The sequence below is a fragment of the Pelodiscus sinensis genome, chromosome 4, assembly GCF_049634645.1.
Source record: "Pelodiscus sinensis isolate JC-2024 chromosome 4, ASM4963464v1, whole genome shotgun sequence".
In the NCBI taxonomy this organism is placed as follows: domain Eukaryota; kingdom Metazoa; phylum Chordata; order Testudines; family Trionychidae; genus Pelodiscus; species Pelodiscus sinensis.
In genome coordinates this window covers 121,552,176-121,574,364 of record NC_134714.1, presented here as the reverse complement: position 1 = coordinate 121,574,364, position 22,189 = coordinate 121,552,176, and the positions used below count along the sequence as shown (strand labels likewise).

The 22,189-nt window shown below is 45.9% G+C and overlaps 1 protein-coding gene across 8 annotated transcripts in view; it reads left to right on the top strand.

The window, feature by feature from the left end:
- LOC102457209 (uncharacterized) overlaps positions 1 to 22,189 on the top strand; it is a 160,003-nt gene that overhangs the window by 113,008 nt on the left and 24,806 nt on the right. For all 8 annotated transcript variants that reach the window (XM_075928293.1, XM_075928298.1, XM_075928297.1 and 5 more), the window contains 3 exons: positions 834 to 873; positions 2,941 to 3,021; positions 15,444 to 15,551. In XM_075928293.1, coding sequence (XP_075784408.1) covers positions 834 to 873; positions 2,941 to 3,021; positions 15,444 to 15,551 — 229 coding nt within the window. The remainder of the gene's footprint in view (positions 1 to 833; positions 874 to 2,940; positions 3,022 to 15,443; positions 15,552 to 22,189) is intronic.

The window sequence follows — 22,189 nt, the reverse complement described above, 5'->3', positions numbered from 1 at the left end:
ATGGACGTGGTGCAGTTATATGCTCCATGCAGGAGGATACCCTGTAACAGCTCCAGCAGTCTGTGTGTAGACAGCTATATGGCTCTGTTTGCTCAATCCGAAATGTCTCAGAAGGAATGGTAGTGATCTTCTCCTGCATCCAGGCCAGTGAAAATGTGATGTTAAAATATCTTGTTCAGACACTTTTGATGAGTAGTAAACTTTTCAACATTCCCAGGTTGAAATATTTTGGCTTGTTGACCCAAGTCAAAACATTCAGGTTATTTCGGCATTTTACCGCATCTGTGCAAGCAGATGTAGTACTTTATGGGAGATGTAGTTCAGGAGCCTCATGTCCCGGTTCTGTGTGGGCTGGAATGCCTGTTGGATTGAATCTCCCAGCATGGGGCTCCCATGATGCACTGCAGCAGTTTGAAGATGTTGAGCCCCTCTGGTAGAAGAACGTGGAAGATGAGGTACTTGAACTACAACTCCCATGAGGCACCACAACAGCTCAGGCAGATGCAGTGCAATGGCAAAATGACTTGGAAATAAAAAATGTTGATTTGATTTGACAAACAAAACTTTTGCATTGTTGACCTGAGCTGAAATTAAATACTTTGTTTTGATTTTTCCAACAGAAATCAAAATTTTTACAAAATCAAAAGGTTTCCTGTGGAAACTGTGGGGTCTTTTTCTTTTGAAAAAACATTGATAGAAAATTGCTGATCAGCTCTATTTTTTTCTTGGTCCTTCAGGTTTGGTCAGTTTAAGACTTCTTGTTTGTACTGTACACTGTATTGTGTTCCAAACCCCTTTTGCTTGGTGAGTCAATCAAATTCTTAATCTTTCAGTGAGCATGAGCTACCGACCCGCAGCGCACTGGAAGAGAAGGTAAGAGCTGTCAACTTTACTACCTACGTGGATCACATTTTGCAAACCCATGGTGCTAAATGGAGAGATGATTGGGCCTGCCTTTTAAACAGCAAATACAGATCTTTCAGCATGGCCCACTAATGAGATTTTCTCTAAATATATAAAAACCCGCATCTCCTAAGCTGGCGCTGTGAAGCTAATGGAGCGACAAAGTTACAGGAAGTCAGTGCTGAGTGAAGAGATGCTCCCAGATGTTGTGATACAGATGTGAGCTTGGTAGGAGAGCCTAGAAGGCACAGGGGAAAACAGTGGATTCCTCAGTATGGCTGCTGATCTCGGTGTAGGACCTGGGGGAGGCTGGGGAATTTCTCTAGTCCGGTGCAACAGTTCTGACTTGGAGGAAAGTAGGAAAATGCTGTGAAGTTGCTGGACAGATACACATGAGAAGCTTAATGTGAAAGTTTGAAGCAGAAGAGAAATATTCACAACAGCCCTGATCAGATCTTCCAGTGGATGGTTCCATTTTTTTTCTTTCCAATCTTTTTTCCTTTCCCTTTCAGTTTCATTATTTTTAGTTTTTTTTATTTCACTGTTCCAGGCTTTTGTTTTTCTTGCTCCAGTGAAATTACAAAACTTTATTGAAGACTTGTGTGTAGGAAAGAGATTGATAGTCCCTGCTGTGGGAGAGTGATTGCCTTTTGTTTTGCCTCTTGCTCTTTGTGAACATGGTGACAGAGTTAAACAGGCTGCAGTTTAAAGTCAGATGGGCCTCAGAGACTTTGAAAATCTCAGCCTAAATACTGGATCCTCATTGGATGAAAAAGGAAAAATCTTTGGATATCCTGGTCCCCATTTATGTGTCCTTAAAGCTGTTCTGTGTTTCTGATCCCCTGAGAGTATTAAACCACCTACTTGTGCTGCAGGTTTGACTTCCCTGATGGTTCCAAATGAGGGATTTTGCCAGAGCGGGGTGTCTGTGTGTGTGTGTCATTTCTGCCGCCCCAGCCCGGCTGTTGGCCTCCTGGCTGGCTTCCTCCCCATCAGCTCCACTGCCCTGCCAGGGCTTGTGATCCCGCTGTAGCAGCCTGCAGCCCTGTTGGAGCCTGTTGGTGTTCCAACTACCTTGCCAGCCCAGTGGGATTCTTATGGCAGGGCGCCTGGCCACCCAGCCCTCCATCTGGGCTCTCTAGTCCAGGAACATTGGTGGTCCTATTGGACCATGTGTGTTGCCAGACAGACTAGAGTCCCGGTTTAGAGAGGTTCTAAAGGTTAGAGGAGGGTCAGGAGCAGATTCTACAAGGAAGTATTGGGAGCCCCTGTTCTGAAACATTAATGAAGCTTAGGAAAACTCGACTCAGATGCAGTATTTCTAAACATCTGGTTCAGCTGAGACTAGATAATAGATCACATCCCATCATTTTAGGAGGGGCTAGATTGTTCCATTTGCTGCAGTTAGAGGATGTTTCTCTACAAATTTAATAGCCTCAAATAAAAAAAATTAAAAATATAATGAAGTGCACTTTTATTTTAAGATCGGAGCTTAAAAGGTTCTTGGTGGTGTCCTCTTATCAACTGCAGTGCTGCAGGAAATAAACTAGAGTTCACTTGAAAATAACAGTCCCTATAACATGCTTGAATTGTGAATGAATAGGGATGACTGAGCTCAGTTGGTAAAGTTGCAGACATGTGACGACAAGGGAGCTGATTAGTCTGTTCTGAGTGGTAACATGAATGTCCAGTTTTGAGATCAGGACTCGGGGCTTGAATCCCCTGTAGAATCTGTATACTACCAGATAGACACAACCCAGGGGAAATTTGTGACTGGATGAACTCCAGAGTTATCTGTTTCCTATCAAGGAGTTCTCTTACTGAAAGAATTGTCTGTGTCTCAAGGTTGTTCCCCTCCCCACTCTTACGTGTAGAAATTCTGTCCCTGTACATACTTTCCCTCAATTATTTCTTGTCACAGATTCAAATGGGAAATGCCGTTATCATACAGTTAACTTGAATGAGAATGAGGAGTTTTGTGCTTTCACAAGGACCCTTCTTCTGTAATGTGAGTTTTGCACTGACTCTTTCTTTCAGCAAAAACTGCAGGAGATTGAACGAGTGGACAAATGGCTGAAGATGTTGAAGAAATGGGGCAAATACAGAAACAGTGACAAGGTGAGGAGATTAACAAAAATTAAATGTTTGTTATACCACAGTGTGGGGAGAGTGATGGTGATCTTCCTTTTATGCCGGTCAGTTTTTCCAGAGGTTTATAAAGGAACTGGAGACCCATTGAAAAATGTAGTATTTATTCTGTCTTTTAAAGTTTAATATTGTGTTCACTCAGTGAGTTACCAGGCATAAGAATGTAAAAACAGCAACACTGGGTCAGACCAAAGGTCCATTGGGCCAGCTGTCAGGGAATGGCTGGCAAACAGTGGATGCCAAGATAGAATATTTTTCTAGTTACTTTGATGTGAACATATTTGATTCCCAGCACCAGTCTTGCTTCCTACCTGTCTAGACTTGGTAGAATAGAAAGGATGTGTTTTTGTATTTCTGCCATGGAAGATACAAAAACTATACAACTGTTTGCTCTTGAGCAACCTCATTCAATAGAATCTAGAAGCAATAAATATATATTCTTTGTAGCTTTGTAGAGACTCATTATTGGGACTTGAATCCAACTATAGAGCAAACATTCCTGTGACCATCTGTGCAGGAGCTAAATAGATGTGGAACATAGGGACAGTGGTGACCTTGACATTACCAAGCATTAGAATAGAGCCACATGATCACACATTCAATGTGACATTAAGAGGGGCTATAGTTACAGCACCATCAGTAGCGAAGATACATAAAAATTCTCAATTTTATTGAAGAAACAAAAGAATTTTCAAACGTTACGTGGATGCCTGTCTGGGCATGAATGGGGCAGGGACACACTTTGTTTGAATTTTGTAGCCCTTCTGTTCAATTCAATGTTCTTTTCATCATTCTCTATCCACTCAATAACCTCAGTAGGGAAAAATATGACCTCAGATGGCCATAGTAACAACTCTTAATTTAAAAAATTAGTTCTAACTTGTTGCTGGCTTATTGGATGATAAAAGGTCCTGTATTCTAGAAGGACTGAACTGGATTTTTCAGTTCTTCATTTTTATTAAGGCAAAACTTATTGACCTAAATGGGAGTTTTGCCTGTGTGAAGACTGCAGTGTTTGGCTTAGAGCAGTGGTTTTCAGTTGGAGGTCCGTGAACCCCTTTCAGGGGATTCATGAAGCAGGGCCAGCATTTGATTGGCTGGGTTCTGGGTCAGAAATGTGAAGCCCCCAGCCCGGTACTTTGCAAGGCCCTAGAATTTATATAGCCTATTGATGGGGCCGCAGAAAGAAAAGGGTGGACTAGTCTGGCATAGAGTTCACATCTGTACTTCTGAACTGAAATGACTAACTTACTCAGTAGTACAGTTTAAATGAACTCTTACTATGCATCTAAAGTAGAAAGAGCTGATGCAATATACCTCTGTCTACATTTACACAAGCAATTAGTGATGATTATGCCCAGGTTGAGACTCTTTAATAGGTCCTGATTTTTATCAAAGGGTCAGCGCCTTTGGATAATCTGGGCTTTTTCTGGAGTTAAAGGTAGGCCTCCACCATTTTATAGGTGTGAAAATATAGGCCCTGTGCATGTAAATAAAAATCCAAATGAGAAAAAGTGCAATATTTTATAAGAACAGCCTCCCTAGAAAAGGGTTAGCAACTTAAATGGTCAAGTTAAAGGCAGCTTGGGGCATAATACAAAGGGGTTACTTGATGAAACTAAAGCACATGACATATAATGTTTATAGCTAATCAGGCTAAGGCTGTGTGTAATCAGCTCTTTCATTTCAAAGTATGAATGGATTGCAGTCAGCAGGGAGTATTTTTCTCTGTGTAGGGCATTTTGAGCAGTGAGAACCACTTAGTCATGTCTTCCGTGGGATTGGTAGATGACGTCCTTGAGAAGGGGTGGTCGTCTGGTTAAGGCCCTGGATTGGGATTCAGGAGATCTGTCTTCAATACATCAGTTGTTGGCTTTGCATAAGTCTCTTGGTCATTGCTTAAGGTCATAGAGACTCTTTCCTTGACTCAGTTTCCCTTCTTTAAAATGGGGGTTAATACTTCCTAACCTTGCGGGAGCATTGCGAAGATAAATTACTATTTGTGAGAGTCTCAGAAACAACAATGCCAAATACAGGCAGTCCCCAACTTACAAACAGATTATGTTCCGAACACTTGGTCATAACTCGATTTGGTCGTAAGTTGGAGATACCCTTACACACGCTGCCCGCTCTGTTTGAAAAACTTGGCATATACGGTTCTCAACTAAAAAATATTGTAATGGGGTTAATGGGAGGTTAGTCGTAAGTATGGATGGTCGTAAGTCGGTGTGTTCGTAAGTCGGGAAGTGACGGTACAAACCTGAATAGGTTTCAGCTTCAGTCTGTTGGTCATGTTGGATTGTGTGTGGAAAACCCTTCGTATCTGTACCAGCAAGTTGGAATTGGACTCAAATGACCATTCTTCATGGAGACTAACCCAACCAGTTACTCCACTGTACTGCTGGCTTTCCTTTGCCGTACATGCTGTACTTTGTTCTAAGTGATTAATTCTACATCTTTTCTTGTATGTCACAACTTGGATGGGGCCCAGATGTTTCAACAGGGCAAAATGATAACCGAGCAAGGAAATTTAACATGGTTCCTGATTAGTTTCTTCACACAAGTGTTTGTGACATCCATTCAATGACTTCTGATGTCAACAATTCACCATAACTTATTGGATTAATGGCAGGTCTGTGTGATTAGAGTAAATGTGGTTCTAAACTGGGCCCTCTTCTAATGAGAGATTGAGCTCTCATGCCTTTATTTCAGTGATTGAAAAGCACAGAACTCTTGTAATAGAATAAATTGAATTATTTATAATGAGCCATAAAGATTAATGACTCTTCCAGAGAGATAAGAGATTATCCTAGTGCCTAAGAACTGACATTTTGCTCCCATTGACTTGAGAAGGAGCCACATTAAGTGCTAAGTGGTGAAGGTGGTAGGGAAATGGGCAGTCATGTGACCTACAGAATCACTCCCATTCCACCCTAGCAATTCCAATCCAAGCTTCCATTGGCAGAGATTTGGGAAGATCCCTTAAACTATTCCTGGGAAAACCTGTGCAGCTGGTATTGCCAGTTCATATACATGTAGGAAAAATGATGCGCTCATGCAGTATGATATTAAATATAAAATTGCAGGGAATACAACCTCAAAGCTCTGCTTTTGGAAACAGGTTGGGTCTTTGAACTGTTCCCTCACTCACAGTAATTTCCTTTTGCCGATGGTACAACGTTGGCGTTGCTTTTTAGATTAAAGTTGCTGAGTTCACCTGATCCAGAGGGCTGAAGGGTCTCATGCATTTTTACTGTGAGTGTGGAAGTTACACAGATAGCCACTGATTGCAACAAGAGGGAATGTCCGTGGATACTTGAAACCAGTTCAGATGCTGGCCTTAGAGAACCAGGAAACTGAATGCTACTGTTCCCAGGAGGGCATGGGATTGTGTCCAAAGAGGAACACAATCAACTCTAAACATTTTTTTCTAAATACATACAATGCAAAAATGAAATCCATTTGATTGTAAGAAGCAGTCAGCCACTTTCGCTCCAGCTCCACTACCGGTGGAGCTCTCTATTGGTCACACCTATCTCAATATCAAAATTTGAGAGGAAGCAAAAAGTTGCACTTGAATGATGGCAGACAGTTGTTTATTTGGATGTGGACTCCAGGTGCATCCATTCAACTAACTGAAAAGTATAATAGCAAAATCTCATCATTTAAACTGAGGCCCCAGAAACATTTTGGTCACTCCGCTCCATTCCACACCACTCCAGGAAAAACAAACATCCCTGTGACGGTGCGTCGGGGACCCCCCTCCCCCGATCCTGCACCCCATCTCCTGCAAGATGAGACTCCGCCAGCCAGTAAAATAGGAAGGATTTATTGCTTCTCCAGGATACAGCACAGCATAGACGTGATGTGGACATAGAGAGTCAGGGGCTGGCAGCCCTAGACCCCTTGGGGCAGGGGTGCCTGGGCCTCTCAACTCCCAGCACTCTGCTTAGTCTGTTCTCTCCATGGTTTTCCAGCCAAAAAACTGCCCAGTTCCCAGGCACTGCCCCCCAGCCAGGTGGCCATCTCTGCCTCCCTCTCAGACAGAGGTGCCACCTTTCTCAGGTAGGATGATCTCAGGCTACTGTGAGTTCTGTATGTCAGACCCAACACCTTTCATTCCACTTCGGAAGCCATTAGATGGCCAACATGCAGATCACTGAGCACTGCTCTCATATTCTAACAGCAGAATTCTCAGGGTAACAAGCCAGTGATTGAAATCAGCACCAGCTTCAATTTCGTAATAGATTTTAAGGTGTTGCCCTCTGTAGAGTACACTGCAGTTCATTCTAGAGGCAACAGAGGCATGGTAAATACTGATCTGTGTGGACATGTCAAGGCAAATCTTCTATGTAGTGTGTTTGACAGTGCTGTCCACTCTTTAAGTGTATCCCCAAACACTTGATGCCTCGGCATTATGATACCTTAAAAATACTAAGGGACACAGCATTTCAGGAAGAGACGTGCATGATTTAGTGCTTTCTTTGTTGAGTTGTAGCAGGACCGTAATAAATATTGTTTGGTGTATTTGCTCTTTAATTCCTGTGCTGGATATTTTATTGGGCTTTCTAGCTGACTGTGAACAAATATGCCCTTCAGTTTGTGGTGATTTTTTTTGCTGTTGTTTCATCTGTGCCATAGCTAACAGAGAGCTGCTATCATAGCCCCTCTCTCTCTCTTCCTTTCCAAACTAAACAAACCCAATTATTTCAGTCTTCCTTCATAGGTCATGTTTTCTACACCTTCAGTCATTTTTGTTGCTCTTCTCCGGACCCTCTTCAATTTCTCCACATCTTTCCCAAAATGTGGTGCCCAGAATGGGGGACAGTATTCCAATTTCTTCTCATGTCTTGCTCACAGCACTACCGCTAATACATCCCAGAATCATGTTTGCTTTTTTTTTCAGTAGTGTCACACTGTTGATTCATATTTAGCTTGTGGTTCATTATGACCTCTGGATCCCTTTCTGCAGTACTCCTTTCTAGACAGTCACTTCCCATTCTGTATGTATGAAACTGATTGGTCCTTCCTAGATGGAGTACTTTGCATTTGTCCTTATTGAACTTCATCCTATTTACCTCAGACCATTTCTCTAGTTTGTCCAGATCATTTTGAATTATGACCTTATCCTCCAAAGTTCTTGCAATCCCTCTCAGCATGGTGGTATCTGCAAACTTTATGAGCATACTTGCTATGCCGTCATCTAAATCATTGATGAAAATATTGAACAGAAGTAGCCCCAAAACTGATCTCTGTGGAATGTCACTTGTTGAACTCTTCCAGCATGACTGTGAACCATTGATAATTACTCTCTGAGAACGGTTATCCAATCAGTTGTGCACCCACCTTATTGTAGCCCCATCTAGGTTGTACTTTCCTAATTTATAGGTAAGGTTATGTGAGACACTATATCAAATGTATTAGGGTCTAGGTATTCCACGTTTACTGCTTCTGCAAGGTACTGCTATAAGGTCTGATTTTATTTTACTAAAATAACTACACAAGTATGACCTGTAGTGTGGACAGTGTTGGATTGGTATAAAGGTGACTACCAATATAGGTTATTTCCCTTGCCATATAGGAATAGTTATCCTGCTGTCCACCTTTCTTCCAGTGTAACCATGTCCACACTAGCAAACTTGCAATGCTTTAAGTACACCAATAAAGTTAAAGCAGTACAACTTTCTCGCGTAGGCAAGGCTGAGCTCAAAGCCTGGGTGTGCTATAGAGTGAGTGGAAGAATTTGTTTTTGGCCATTAAAACACATGGAGTTAGGCCAGGAATAAATTTTGATCCGCTGTGACTTAGCCCGGGAGGAGCAGGGAAGGGGAACACCCTGGGTGGTTGTTCCATAACTCCCTCTAGCTGCGGTGGGTGTGGCACAGATCATCTGGGAGGAGACTCCCTTGGAAGCATTCAGCCAACAGATGGTCTGTTTTGAGATGGAGTCGGTGTCAGCATTACAAACGAGAACAGCTCCACCTCCCTTTCTCTCAGGATCCCAGTGACGAGTCTGTGCAGTGACTGCTGCTTAATAACATGAAGGCAGTGCAGAGCTGCCCAAGATGAAGCTCAAATGCTCCCTTGTGTCTGTCTGAGACACCCCCCCCCCCCCCCCCGCTCCCAACAGCGAATAGTCTGTCAGTCCTGGCGGCAGCAGACAGAAAGACATCCTATTGTCGGAGATGACAGAGACTGTTGTGGCAGGATTATACTGCCAACAGTTGGGGAAACCACAGCCCTGACAGCAACACATTAAAAAAACAATTTGAGCCCCCATTAGGACTGACCGTTTGAGTTGAATGAATGCCTGGCGGTTTCATCACATGGTAGTTTTTAATTAAAAAATAATCCTTCCTGGAGGATAAGCAGGATATCCTTCCTCGCCCCCCAGCCAGTCTGTACCAATGTGTGCACCTTGGCTAAGTATCCTGGTCTTAGTTCTGCAACCACAGTCCTCTTTTGCTCTTCCCCCCCATGCCAGATGATATGTTGCCACGTGCCTGTTCATCCTGGAGGACATGATCCTGAAACAAGGCACAAGCATGAGCAGAACCATTTAAGTCCCTTGTCACAGGTACTTGTGTGAGCCTCATTTCTGTGGCAGTGGAGAGCTTCTCAGTACCCAACATGCTCACAAGACTCCTGAGAGGAGGATGGGAGCAGGGGGGAAAGAACATTCTCTCCATTTTACAGATGAGTCACATCCTGACGCTGACTTACAGGAAGTCCAGGGAGCTGAACATCCATCTCCCGTGAGCACCGAGGCCACTTGATTAGATTACTCACATGCATAGATCTAAGCAGGAGCATTGGTATTGGCAGCGGTGGGGACTTAGATTGTAAGTTCCTGGGGGGACGACATGTTCTCTGTGTAGCACTTAGCACGCTTGCGGGCATTATTAAATTCAGTGGAGACCAGGGTGGCTATGGCAGCCATGCTGGTTCTGTGTGTTATGATCAGATCTCCCGTGTAAAATAGTAAAAACGTTTCATGGTATCAGCAGGGAGGTTTTTTTATGCCCTTTTGACCTGCACTAATGTATAGTAAAATCTATCTCAAGCTCCTTGTACCTGTCACTGCTCCCTACAGTGCTGCTGCATCACTTGCCGTCAATAGCAAGCACTGCCTTTCCAGCAGGGGTCTCCTCCACAAATACAGCAGCCCTGGCAAAGTTCTTAAGTAAGGCTTGGCAGAAGAAAAACGTGGTGTCACGTTTATTCTTCTCTGTGCTGCCTGAAAGTTATTTTGTCGTCCCCCGTCCCCCTCCTTGATTTTGAAATAGCAGGTCTGTTCTGCTTCATTCTTCCTGATTTTGCTGGAGGGCTTTTTTCCAGGACTGGAGAACTGGCTCACAGTCTTTCTCAGCTCTTAATTGATGAGGCAGGAGAATTTGACACTCATAACAGAAATTTTCCTCCCAGGTGTGTGTGGGGGAGGAAGCATTAGGAAAAACAGCTGGGAACTGGGCTAATAATCCTTTTCCCTCTTAACTGTTCGGGTTTGTTTCTAGTGATGGATGACAACATCCCCCTACTGCTCCAGTTGTCCACAGCATCCTCCAGCAATACAGAGAAGTGAAGACAAATGTGATACACTGTAGTGTGTGTGGGAATAAAAAAAGAAGAGATCCCTGCTATTTTTTTTGTGGGTGGGGAGGGGGAACTACTCTGCTCTTCTGTGCATCATTTTAAAAAAGAAAGTGCCTCCCTTTCTTTGCTGCTTTTCTCTCTCTGCAGTAAAGAAAGGGAAATAGTTAATGCTACACACGGGACTGTGGGGCTCATGTGAATGGCTAGCATGCATTGTGCTTTGGAAGCCTACTCTAAGGTAACATGTATATTACCACAGAAAGTTGGCTTAAGCTATGCGGCTCTTAAGTCAAATTACCGCGAGGTCTACAACAGGGGGTCGACAGGAGAAATTTTCACATTGACTTCCCTTACTCTTCTCGTCTGGGGTAGAGTGACAAGGTCAACAGGAGAGCAATTTGTGGTTGATTTGGCAGGTCTTGACGACACCCACTAAAACAACTGCTGATGGATTGATCTCAGAGCTTGGATCCAGGCTGTAGTGTAGATATAGCCTAAGAGCCAGTGCAACTTATTCCAAATAACCCTGGACGCTTGAGAAGTGTGGAAGTTGGATTGCATCAGAAGCTGTAGCCTTGGAACTGGACTTCCAACACTCCAGTCGTCTGAAGATGTGGGTTGTGCCCACAAAAGCTCCCTTTACCATCTATGTGTTTTGTTAGTCTTTAAGGTGCTACTAGACTATTTGTTGTTTAAGTTTTTCCTTTTACAGACTAACTTGGCTACCCCTCTGAAACCTCTGGGATTGTAACTGTTCTTCAGGTTTTAGCTCCCAAATTGTGTTAGTGCATTGCCTCTTATGGCAGGATAACTATGTTGCTCAGAGGCGTGGAAACTCCAGCACTGTGTTAATGGGAGGGCTTCTCTCGTCCACATGGCTGCCACCTCTCAAGGAGGTGGAGTATCCATGCCACCAGGAAAAAAATCTTTCCTATCACGGAGGTAGCATTTTCACTAAGATGTACAATGGCACAACTACACCTATGCAGCTCTGTCACCAACTAAATGGGATTTTACATCCCTGCATGAAAGCTTAGGTTTTAATGACGGTCAGATCATCAAGCTGCCAGCTCTGTGGTACGAACAGGAGTGGAACGTGTTTTCTTTGTGGGATTGCTCGTGTGAAGCTTTTTTTCATCCCTGATCCTAAAAATCTTCAGAGCTGAGCTCCTGCTGACAGGGCCGAGGCTAGTAAATAATCAGAAATGAAGGGAAGAGAAGGAACATGTCTCCTTTATAGCTGAGCCATAAATTGTAGTGGGAAGAGCTTGGGAGAGGAGGTGATGCCCTGGCACGGACTTATGCATGAAAGATGGTTGCTACTTTATGCTGAATGAAGGAGTTTTAAAAAGCAAATGTGCGTATATTTTTGAAGCCGTTAGAAACCACCCATGTCTTGCTCACCCTGTCTTTGCCTAGCAGGCCAGCTGCCCGACTGAGAAATTAATACATTTATGATGGGCACCAACATAATGAAAGTTGGTTTGAGTGGGCAAGAAGTTTTTAGGTTTTGTTGGCATCTGTTTAACAAGGATGCTTACCAGCTGGAAGGAAAGGCCTTTTGGTTACAGATTCAGCCCTCCATCCCTTTTACAAAGGCTGATCACACTCTTCAGTCCTAGTGCTGGGTGCTTTTCAATGGAGACTGATAGCAAAACAAGGGGCAGAGGGGTGGGGAACTTAGGCTGGATTGGATATTTCTGTGATTAGAAAAACCCTTATGATGAGCTCTTGCAGAGCTGCATCCATCATGGAGTCTAGAAAGGAAGGATGATCTTGTTGGGATGCTGGGCTGAACTTGAGGAAACGGGGTTCAATTTCTGGCTTTGCTGCACTCTTCCTGTGTCACCTTGAGAATGTTGCCTAGGGCTTGTCTACATGATGGGGTAAGGCACCGTACGGGGTGTGATTTCTCAAGTACGCTAATGTAAGCTGCATTAATTAGCATGTGTCGAAGCTGCTGGTGTGCGCAGAAGGTTCCCAAGTGTGCATTCACCTATTGTGAATACCAGCAAGGTGTACTCAAACCAGTTAAAGTGCAGTGCGTTACTTGTGGGCTTGGCAGTCCCACCCGCTCCAGGATGCACTGCTGCTCCATGTGGACAAGCCCTTAGGTCTCCATGCTTCTGTTCCCAGCTGGGGATGACATTTTTCTCCTACCTTTTGTCTTGGGTCTTGTAAACTCTTTAGGGGAGGGATTGTCTGTATAGTACCTATGGCAATGGCCTGACTTCAATTGGAACGGATAGGTGGTAGTGTCCTGCAAGTACTGAAAAGAAGCTACGAGCCCTTTTATTCGTTCATCTTTAGGTTTCCTTTAACTAGGGCGACCAGATAGCAAGTGTGAAAAAAACAGGATGCAGGTGGGAGGCAATAGGTACCTACATTAAGAAAAAGCCCTGAGTATTGGGACAGTTCTTATAAAATCAAGACATCTTTCATGATAGAAAGCAAAGGGTTGGACTTTTAACCTTTGCTAAAATATACAGCAGAATAGCACCTGATTAAACAAAAAATCCTTTGCCCTCAGAAACAGGAATCAGCTACATGAGGTTAAGAACCCACTGTACATAATATGCCCAGTCCTCTCATCCTCTGGTATAGCTTATCATTGTCTCCTATAATGTCTTCATTTTCTTTTGGGTTTTATCATGAAGGGGAATAGCTCTCTTTCCCAGGACTTGGAGGGTTTACCACCTCCATTCTGTGGGAGGTGGAAGGAAAGAAACCGTCAGGTAAATAACCCAGAGGCAGTTAGTTAAATATAATCTTTGCATGGTTTGTTACACCCTTACTACCTGCTACACTCCCACTGTGGTGTTGAAAGCTGATTACTGAATGCTGGTGAATTCATTAAAATCCTGCAATAACATTGCTGAACGTTCACACTCAGAGCCAAATGTTTCCCCCCTGCAGAGCTGAGCTGCTTCTTATACCTCAGGAAAATGTCATTGTGATCCTCGGTCTCTATAAAGCTTTGGAAATAAATTGATCAGGAGGGAATTTTAACTGATTCAATATGCGTTTCCTGGCTCTCCTCTTCCCCTTTGTGCTGACGTCATCGAGACTTCTCCCTGGAGCAAGGCTTTCATTGGTTATTCATCAACGCCTCTGTGGCTTAAGATTCACCTCTGCCTGTAACGCACATTAGTTTTTCCTCTCCTCTTCTACATTGTTTTAAGTGAGTTACATTCCAGTGCAGCTAGATCCAAACATGAAATAGCCTTGCATCTCCGTGTTCCATAGCCAGCTGCTCCAGAGACCGGGTAATAGAGCAGGCTTAATAGCCAGAGACCCCAGGGCTGTTGCTACACTTCAAAGATGAAAGGGCTGTGGGGGGCACGAAGCCAGTGGGGGACTCAAGCAGTCCCCCGCTGGCCCCATGCTCCCCGTGGCATTTCAAAGCAGCAGCACCGCATGGAGTCTGGGGTCCCAGGACTCCACGTGGTGCTGCTGCTTTGAAATGCTGGGGCCAGCTGGGGACTTCCAGCTAGCCCTGGGCTGCACATGGCATTTTAAAGTGGCAGCGCCACATGGAGCCTGCACCACCTCCTCTCCCTCTCCTTGCTGCTTCTTTCAGATAGAGACAGCAAGGGGGTGGAGAGCGACTGGTCAACTACCTGAGGGCAGACTCAGGAGAGAACCCGTAGGGATTTCTCTGTGTTTTTAGTTCGGGGTTTCTCTGGCTCTGAGAGTTCAAACTGTAAAGAGTTGAAAAATCTTCACATAAGCTATTTGTATTTCCATCTTCAAGCATTCAAAGTGATGTGGGATGAAGCCTTCTGCATATACTGCTCCATGGGTGCAATTGGGCCATTAACCAATCCTTTGTATTGGGATGTTTCTTGATGGCCCATCCTTTCCTTCTGCAGTATTCCCCCGTCCCCACAGAGCACAGTGGTCTGCGCCCTCTCCCTAAGTAGCCTGTAGCCTTCCCTCACCTGTGGTTAGTCCGGGTCAGCTGACTTGGACTTGTGGTGCTTGGGCTGCAGGGTGGTAAAATTTCTGGGAAGCTGTTTGGATCCATTCTGAGCCCAAACATCTACAGAGCAAGTTTTTAGCCCCGCAGCTGGAGTCAGCTCATCCATATGAGTGGCTCTTTTATTCCAGTGTCGATCTGCCCTGGCCAGATCTGGATGCTGCAGGGAATGGTCCAAGGACATGGGGCTTGGCGTGTGCCTATCAGTAGCCTGCACATCTGTGGAGACCTGGGAGGCAATGGTTTTGCGGCCACAGGCTGCTGGTTTCAGGGAGCCGAGCCATGGCAAGTGCAGAGCAGACTGTTTCACACTAGGGGCAAGAAATGATGAGGGGCTGCACAACATTGGGAGTCCCTGGAGAGTATCTCACATGCTCCTTTCCTCCTCCCTCTGCAGCAGCACCACTGTCCCGAGAGCACCGCTCCAAGACAGACATGCTAGGAAGCTCCCCTGCGGGAACCCCGTGTTCATTGCGCCCAGTCTGCCCTGTGCAGACAGCTCCCTGTGGCATTGACAAGAAAGCCCAGGGGTTACAGTTGCTGAGGTCCCCAACCTCTTGCATGCAGAGTGGAAAGGTGGATGTTTAGATATTGGGGTCTGGCCCTTTCCACATGGACCAAGCTATGTGCAGGGTCCCAGTGAAGATCCTCACACTGTTTGAGCATGTGAATGCCCTTCCATGGCTGAGAATGTAAGAGGGGTTATTTAATTCCCAGATCGTTCACTGCCATGTGTGTGGTCTCCTTGAGGCACTCTACTTGAGGGACTTCCGTGCGGCTTGTCAGATTGACCTTGTCCTGTCTTCCTTTTAATCTGCAGATGTTCCGCAGGGTTTATAAAGGGATCCCCCTGCAGGTGCGAGGTCCGGTCTGGTCCTTCCTACTAGACATTGAGAAGATGAAGACTGAGAATGAAGGAAAATATGAGGTATGATGCCTTCAAAGCAGTGGTCATAACGGTGTGGGGAGGCACGAGGGGGTAAATCTGTGGCTGGTCTGCTGAGATTCTGGGACAGTGAGGGTACGTCTAGACTACATGCCTCTGTCGCCAGAGGCATGTAGATTAGGCTACCAGGCATAGGAAAATGAAGCGGTGATTTAAATAATCGCCGCTTCATTAAAATTTACACGGCTGCTGCGCTGAGCCGACAAACAGCTGATCAGCTGTTTGTCGGCTCACCGCGGTAGTCTGGACGCGCGGGTGCTAACATCAAAGGCATGTGTCGACCACCCAGGTATACCTCATCCCAGGAGGCTTACCTGGGTGGTCAACAAATGCCTTTGATGTCGACACCCACGCGTCCAGACTACTGCGGTGAGCCGACAAACAAGCTGATCAGTAGTCTGGACGCGTGGGTGTCGACATCAAAGGCATTTGTTGACCACCCAGGTAAGCCTCCTGGGATGAGGTATACCTGGGTGGTCGACACATGCCTTTGATGTTAGCACCCGCGTGTCCAGACTACCGCGGTGAGCCAACAAACAGCTGATCAGCTGTTTGTCGGCTCAGCGCGGCAGCCGTGTAAATTTAAATGAAGCGGCGATTATTTAAATCGCCGCTTCATTTTCCTATGCCTGGTAGCCTAATCTACATGCCTCTGGCGACAGAGGCATGTAGTCTAGACGTACTCTGAGAGAGGCTGCGAGAGTGCCGGTCTAACTGGAGCCATCGGAAGGTGGGAGAAGATGATGTGTGATCCCTTGCCAGAAGGGGTTTGGAAGGGAGACAGAATAGATCTGTGTCCCTTCCCCAGTAGACAGTGGTCCCTTCCCCTGCAGCAGATGTTTCCCTTCGGTTCCCACTAGTGAAATGGGTGAAGGAGTCAATCACGGCTCCTTTCGCTGAGCACTGTTTCCCTTTATCACCACGGATCTGGGAGACCGGTTTCCATCCCGTAAGTCTTTCTTCCTCCACATCGACAGCTGCTACAAGAGTACAGTTGGGAAATATCAAGAGGATCTGCTCTCTTGATCAGCGTTCCCACTAAGCCGCGCGGCAGCCCAGCTTCACAAGTGATTCATCAGCCCCGCCCAGTCAGAGGCTCAGGGCTCCATACAGGGTGGGGCTGATTAATCACCTGTGAAGCTGCCCGGCTTAGAGAGAATACTGGTCTTGATCCATTTGTACCCTCTACTCCACTGTGTCAATGGGACCCTAAATCCATCAGCTCTTTCTGGCCTACTGGTTACTTTAACCCAGGGCTACTCAACACGTGGCCCATGGGCCACATGCGGCCCCTTTGTTTGCTGCCCGCAGTGCGGTTTGGGTTTACGCGGGGGGGGGGGGTCAACACGCGCCCGCGGGTGGGATCCTTTGAACGTGGCCTTCACTGGGAACACGCTCCACAACAACGAGGCATCTCCCAGGTAGGGGAGAGCATTGAAAGATGCAAGTGGATGGATGGGCGGGCTGGAACAGATGGGTACAGGGTGTCGGCTTTTCTAGCCCCCAGGGAGGAGGTGCCGGGAGCGCCGGAGCATTGTGAGAAGTGCTTTGTATTCATGCCTGTCAGTGTGAAAGAAGCTATTTGCATATATTTGCATATATATTTGCATGTATATGCAACCACACTTAAGTTGCGGCCCTCGGCATTTGCTATGAGTATCATTGTGGCCCCCAAGACTTCCAAAGTTGAGTAGCCCTGCTTTAACCTGTACTACTGGGACTCTGCCAACAGAAATTTTAGATGTTGCTGTATCTGAGTGAAACTGGTCACTGGAGAGAGCAGCCAGCATTTTCAGAAGTGACCGGAAGTTTTTGCATGAGAGAGCTTTTTGCGGGAATACAGGGAGTTGCACTTGAGACAACTTAGGGAATTAGGTGCTCAACTTTGAGTGGCTCCTTTTTAAAGTGTCCCATGTCCCCAAAAACTTGGACAACCAAAATCTCTCTTCACTACAGTTTTTACTGCTGTATTTTCGTTACACAGCAGAGTTGGATGGATTAATTTTCAAGCATGGGAAAAGATTTGAGCAGCATGATCCAAGGGTAAATCATGTAGCTGAAGATTCATTTAAGGATTTGTGTATTTAAGAGTTCTGGTTTACAAAACACCCCCACCCCATACTCTCTCTCTTCACTGAAATTTGGTTATGCTGGCAGCATCATAGCAACTCAGGTTGAAATGGACTGGTGTCTTTTATGTTCAGACTCTTGACCCTGTTATAGAGAAACATCCTCTTGAAATAGTCTATTAAACATTTTTTTTTCAATTTACAGGATTTCCTTTATAAATAGGAGAGAAGTCTTGTTTCCGTTGCCTCCCATTAAATCCCCTTTCAAAGCAAAGTCTTTTGAGGATTTATTGGCATGAAATAAACAGTGTTTGCCTGTGCAACTTACAAAGTGGTTTTTACCCTAGGGAGGTTGTAGAATCTCCATCATTGGAGACATTTAACAGTAGGTTAGGTAAACATCTATCAGGGATGATGTAGATCAGGGCTACTCAACGTTGGAAGCTCCAGGGGCCACAATGATACAGCACATGCTGAGGGCCGCAACTTAAGTGTGGTTGCATATACATGCAAATATATGCAAATAGCTTCTTTCACAGTAACGGGCATGAATACAAAAACTAAGGGAAGACTACACAACACACAGGCCCCATTTAAGTCAGTTTTGCTGATATTAATAAAATGCAATATTTACCCAATTTCCACCCACATGACAGCACTTTTAATGAGCAATCACAGTCCAGGAATGTAACTACTAAAATGCATGTAAACCGAAGACCATTATATTGACTACTTCTTTGTTTCAGCTCCCAGCCACATGTTGAGCCCCATGTAAACCCAAAGTGCACTGCGGGCCATAAACAAACGGGCCCCGGGCTGTATGTGGCCTGCGAGCCTCGTGTTGAGTAGCCCTGGTCTAGATGGTGCTTGGTCCTGCTGTGAGGGCAGGGAACTGGACTTGATAACCTTCCCTTCCAGTTCTAGTATTGTATGATATATACCCACAAAAGCTTATGCCCAAATAAATGTTAGTCTCTAAGGGGCCACAGGACTCCTCGTTGTTTTTGCAGATAGACTGACACGGCTGTTCCTCTGAGAAACATTTGCCTGTGTGTTAAACAAGAAATGGAACAAGAGAGCTTCCTTCTGAATGAGCTCCTCAGAAGTGAAAGTCATTTAAATTTCTTACAAATACTGTCCTATTCACACACGCACATACACCCCTCCCCCCCCCCGGGGGCTCAGGGCATGAGAGGTTGTGATATGATAGTACCTGTAGGGATGGAGTGGCTCGAGGGTGTGTACGTGTGGGAAGGTGAAGAAGTTGAGGGTGTAAGGAGCAGCACTGGGGGTGGGGGTGGGGCTCAGGGCAGGGGCTTAGAGGGGTGTATGAAGGAGGGATTGCAGGGGGTCAAGGGCTCTATATAAGGAGGGGGGAGGAGGCTGAACTTGCTCTTCCTGCTCTGGAGGGTGCCTGAGGCTGGGGCAGTCCTGGACTGGTGGGTGGACATACCCCCAGCCAACCCTTTTTCACCTGCCGGGCTCTCTGCTGCTTGGCAGCCTGCAGGAGAGCCCTGGGAGCAGGTGGCACCTCCTTCTCGCCGGAGTGGCGCACCAAGGTGCCTGGCTTTCCTTTTACCTCTGGACTCGGTTGTAATAAAACCATTTAAACAAGAAACCCATCGGCTTCCTTGTAGCATCCCTTTCTGCATGCAGTTAAAGGGCTCACTGGATCAATAATGGTTCTTGCTTCCTAATCATGCTCCCCCTGCCCTCGTGGCACTTTCACAGTTGTCCCTGTGTCCACTGTTGGTCACCTGTTAGTGGTTTCCACTCTTTCCTGATCTGTTGTCTGCCATCAGCCTAAATGCGCCTGGTTTTCTGCCATCAGGCTGTTAACATTTCCACAGAGCATGTGGAACTGTTGGGAAAATGAAACGGATTAGAATCACTTGATCTTTTGCTCCCCAAGCCCAACCCAGGACAGGAGCATTATTGAAGCAGCATGTTGGGCCTCTGGGGAATGGGGGAGAGGGCACCTCTCGTTGCTGTCTGGAGTTGCTTCTGGCCAGCTGAAGGAGTGGTGCTGGCCGGCACAGGGGGGAGCTGCATGCCAGAAGAAAGGTATTCACAACACAGAGCTCTTTTGAACTTTCTTCATATTATTTCTGGCAGTAAGAATAATACAGTAAAAGCAAACGCAGCATAGCCCAATGATTACGTTTCATAAGCAGAGGGACAGAGAGTCAAGTGTCTCATCCAATAGACCCAAGTATTTCTAGTAACTCTCCGCCTATTAGTTAGTCAGGCCTAGATATTAATAGCAAAATCTTGCTGGTTTATATAATAAAACCTACAAGAACATGAAACCAAGATCATCCAAAAGAGCAGGGTTAGTGAGGATTCTCTGGCAGTTTTTCTCTCCAGCCCTCACTGGAGAAGTACAGAAGAGTCCCAGCAGGCCACACTGCACAGTAAGTAAAACCATCTGAATAAATGAAAGTCACAAGTAGTTTAATGATAAACTCCTGAGCGGCCTGCAATAAACAGGAACCACACAGTATAAGAGGCTTTGCATGGCACAAATCCCTGAAAGCAGCTCTTCTTAATCTTCCTTGGCCTCGGTGCCACCTGAGGCCAGCAATTAGTTCTGCCAGGGAGTTCAAATCAGGAGGAAAACCTATTTTGTGTGGGATTTTCATAAGCACTCTGCGTTGGCCTCTTGCTGCTCCCACTGAGGCCAGCACGGAGTCCTGGGTGTGGAGCAAGGCTAGTGCGGAGTTGCCTTGAAATTCCTTTACACAAAACTGCTTGTACCGTTTTCAGGTTTCTCCCTGTTCCTAACATCAGGCAGGGTCATTTTAAGGTGACTAGTGTCCTTGTTCTTCCCATGTTTACCCATTGGGATCTCTAAATAATGAGGATCTCATTATGCTGGAGTAGTTTCCAGCTAAGGGGACAGGATGTATAAGGTGCTGAGCTCTTGCTGAGAGATGGTGAGTAGCCTCATGTCAGTAGGAATGGGAGGTTCCCAGCACCTCACAACAGGCATTCCACATCCTGCAGGATTAAACCAACACTCCTCTATGGAGCTCAGCAAGTCAATCGTTTTTTTTTTTTCTGGGCTCCCAAACAGGGGCAAGTTTTCTGGCTTCACTTGGTCCCTGAGTCTGGCTGCCCTCCTTTCAGCCAAGATGTTCTCCTTCAAGATACTCTTTCTGGCTGAGTTTTAATATCTCACTGTCCTTGTTCATGCTGTCCCCCAAGTGGTCCTGGGAATAGCCCTGATTTTTTTGTTGCTCTGGCGTTGCTTAATTTTTCCCAAGATATCGAGTCGCCTTTAGAGATGCTTTCCCTGTCTTCCTCCATGCAGCCTAGGGGCCCTCGTTATTGTTGGGCAGAGACATCAGTACCTTATGCCAATTTTCCATGGTCCTTGTGTTGCCACTACAGCATGTCCCAAAGTGGGACCAGTACTATCTGCTGTGGTCAGGAAGCACAGGGCAGAATGCCATCTGTAATGATAGCCTTGGATTTGGGCCTCGTGGGTGAAGCTACTGCACCAGCCTCCGTATGTTTGTTACAAGTTTCTTTTTAGCATCCATTGAGGGATGGGAGGAGTATGACTTGCAGAGGGTGTTTGTTCTCCTGTGCATCTTTCGCCAACACATCTCTGTCCCCCAACAGGATGGCTTTAAAGCTGCAGAAAGGGAGGAAAAGTGGGTGTTCGCCATAGGAAGGAGGCGCTGACCTGTCAATTTGTGTTGCTTGTTTTTCTGTTCTTCTGCCTGCTTAAGCATCCACAGGGCTCGGCAACAGAATGCAACTGAGCAGAATAAATCAGAGGTCCACAAATTACTGAAAAACAAAAACATAGTCCCATTGCTTGTGGTCTGTAGAGCTAATGAAGCGCAGGATCGAAACGGTCGCTCAGGGCCTTGTGCAAGATGTCTGCCACTAAAATCCCAAGACTTGGTTCTTTTACATCCTAGTGGCTTTGTTCTTGGCTTTTGGGTGGCTTTGCATACTACTATCCCCTGGGCAGCTCTGTTCGCTACGCTCAGTGCGCTCCTTAGAACAAGTGCGTTCAGCAAGGCATTATGCGCAAGCGCGCGAGTGGATGTGAAAGGGGGTTTGTTTCAGCAGGTCAGAATCGTTGTTGAGGGTTGCTCTGGAGACAAGTCTCATTTTCTGTGTCCTCTTAAGGGACTCCCCAGTCAGTGGAGACTGAAATGTGTGTTGTGCATCGCAGGGAACATGCATTACGTTGGAGTTACTTTGTTCCTTTAGTACAGCAGGAGTGGAGAAAGGGACAGCTCTCTGCTACATATCTGAGAGAGTTTGTCTGGGTGTCTGTCTACCCATCTGTCCCCTAGCCAGGGGACATGCACCCCTCCCTGAGCTGTACTCACTGGAGCTTCTCACTTGGACCCAGGCTGCTGCCGTGAGAGAGGGCTGAGGTAGTCCTGTCCCCCTAGGGAAGTCTGCACAGTTACCCATCATCTCCAGCCCCACCCCAGAGCAAGGATTTAAATGAAGAAAAACAAAAATTGAGTTAAGGACCTGAGCAGCACCGGGTCACCCTTCTGGTGTGTGTTATTTGCTAAGAAC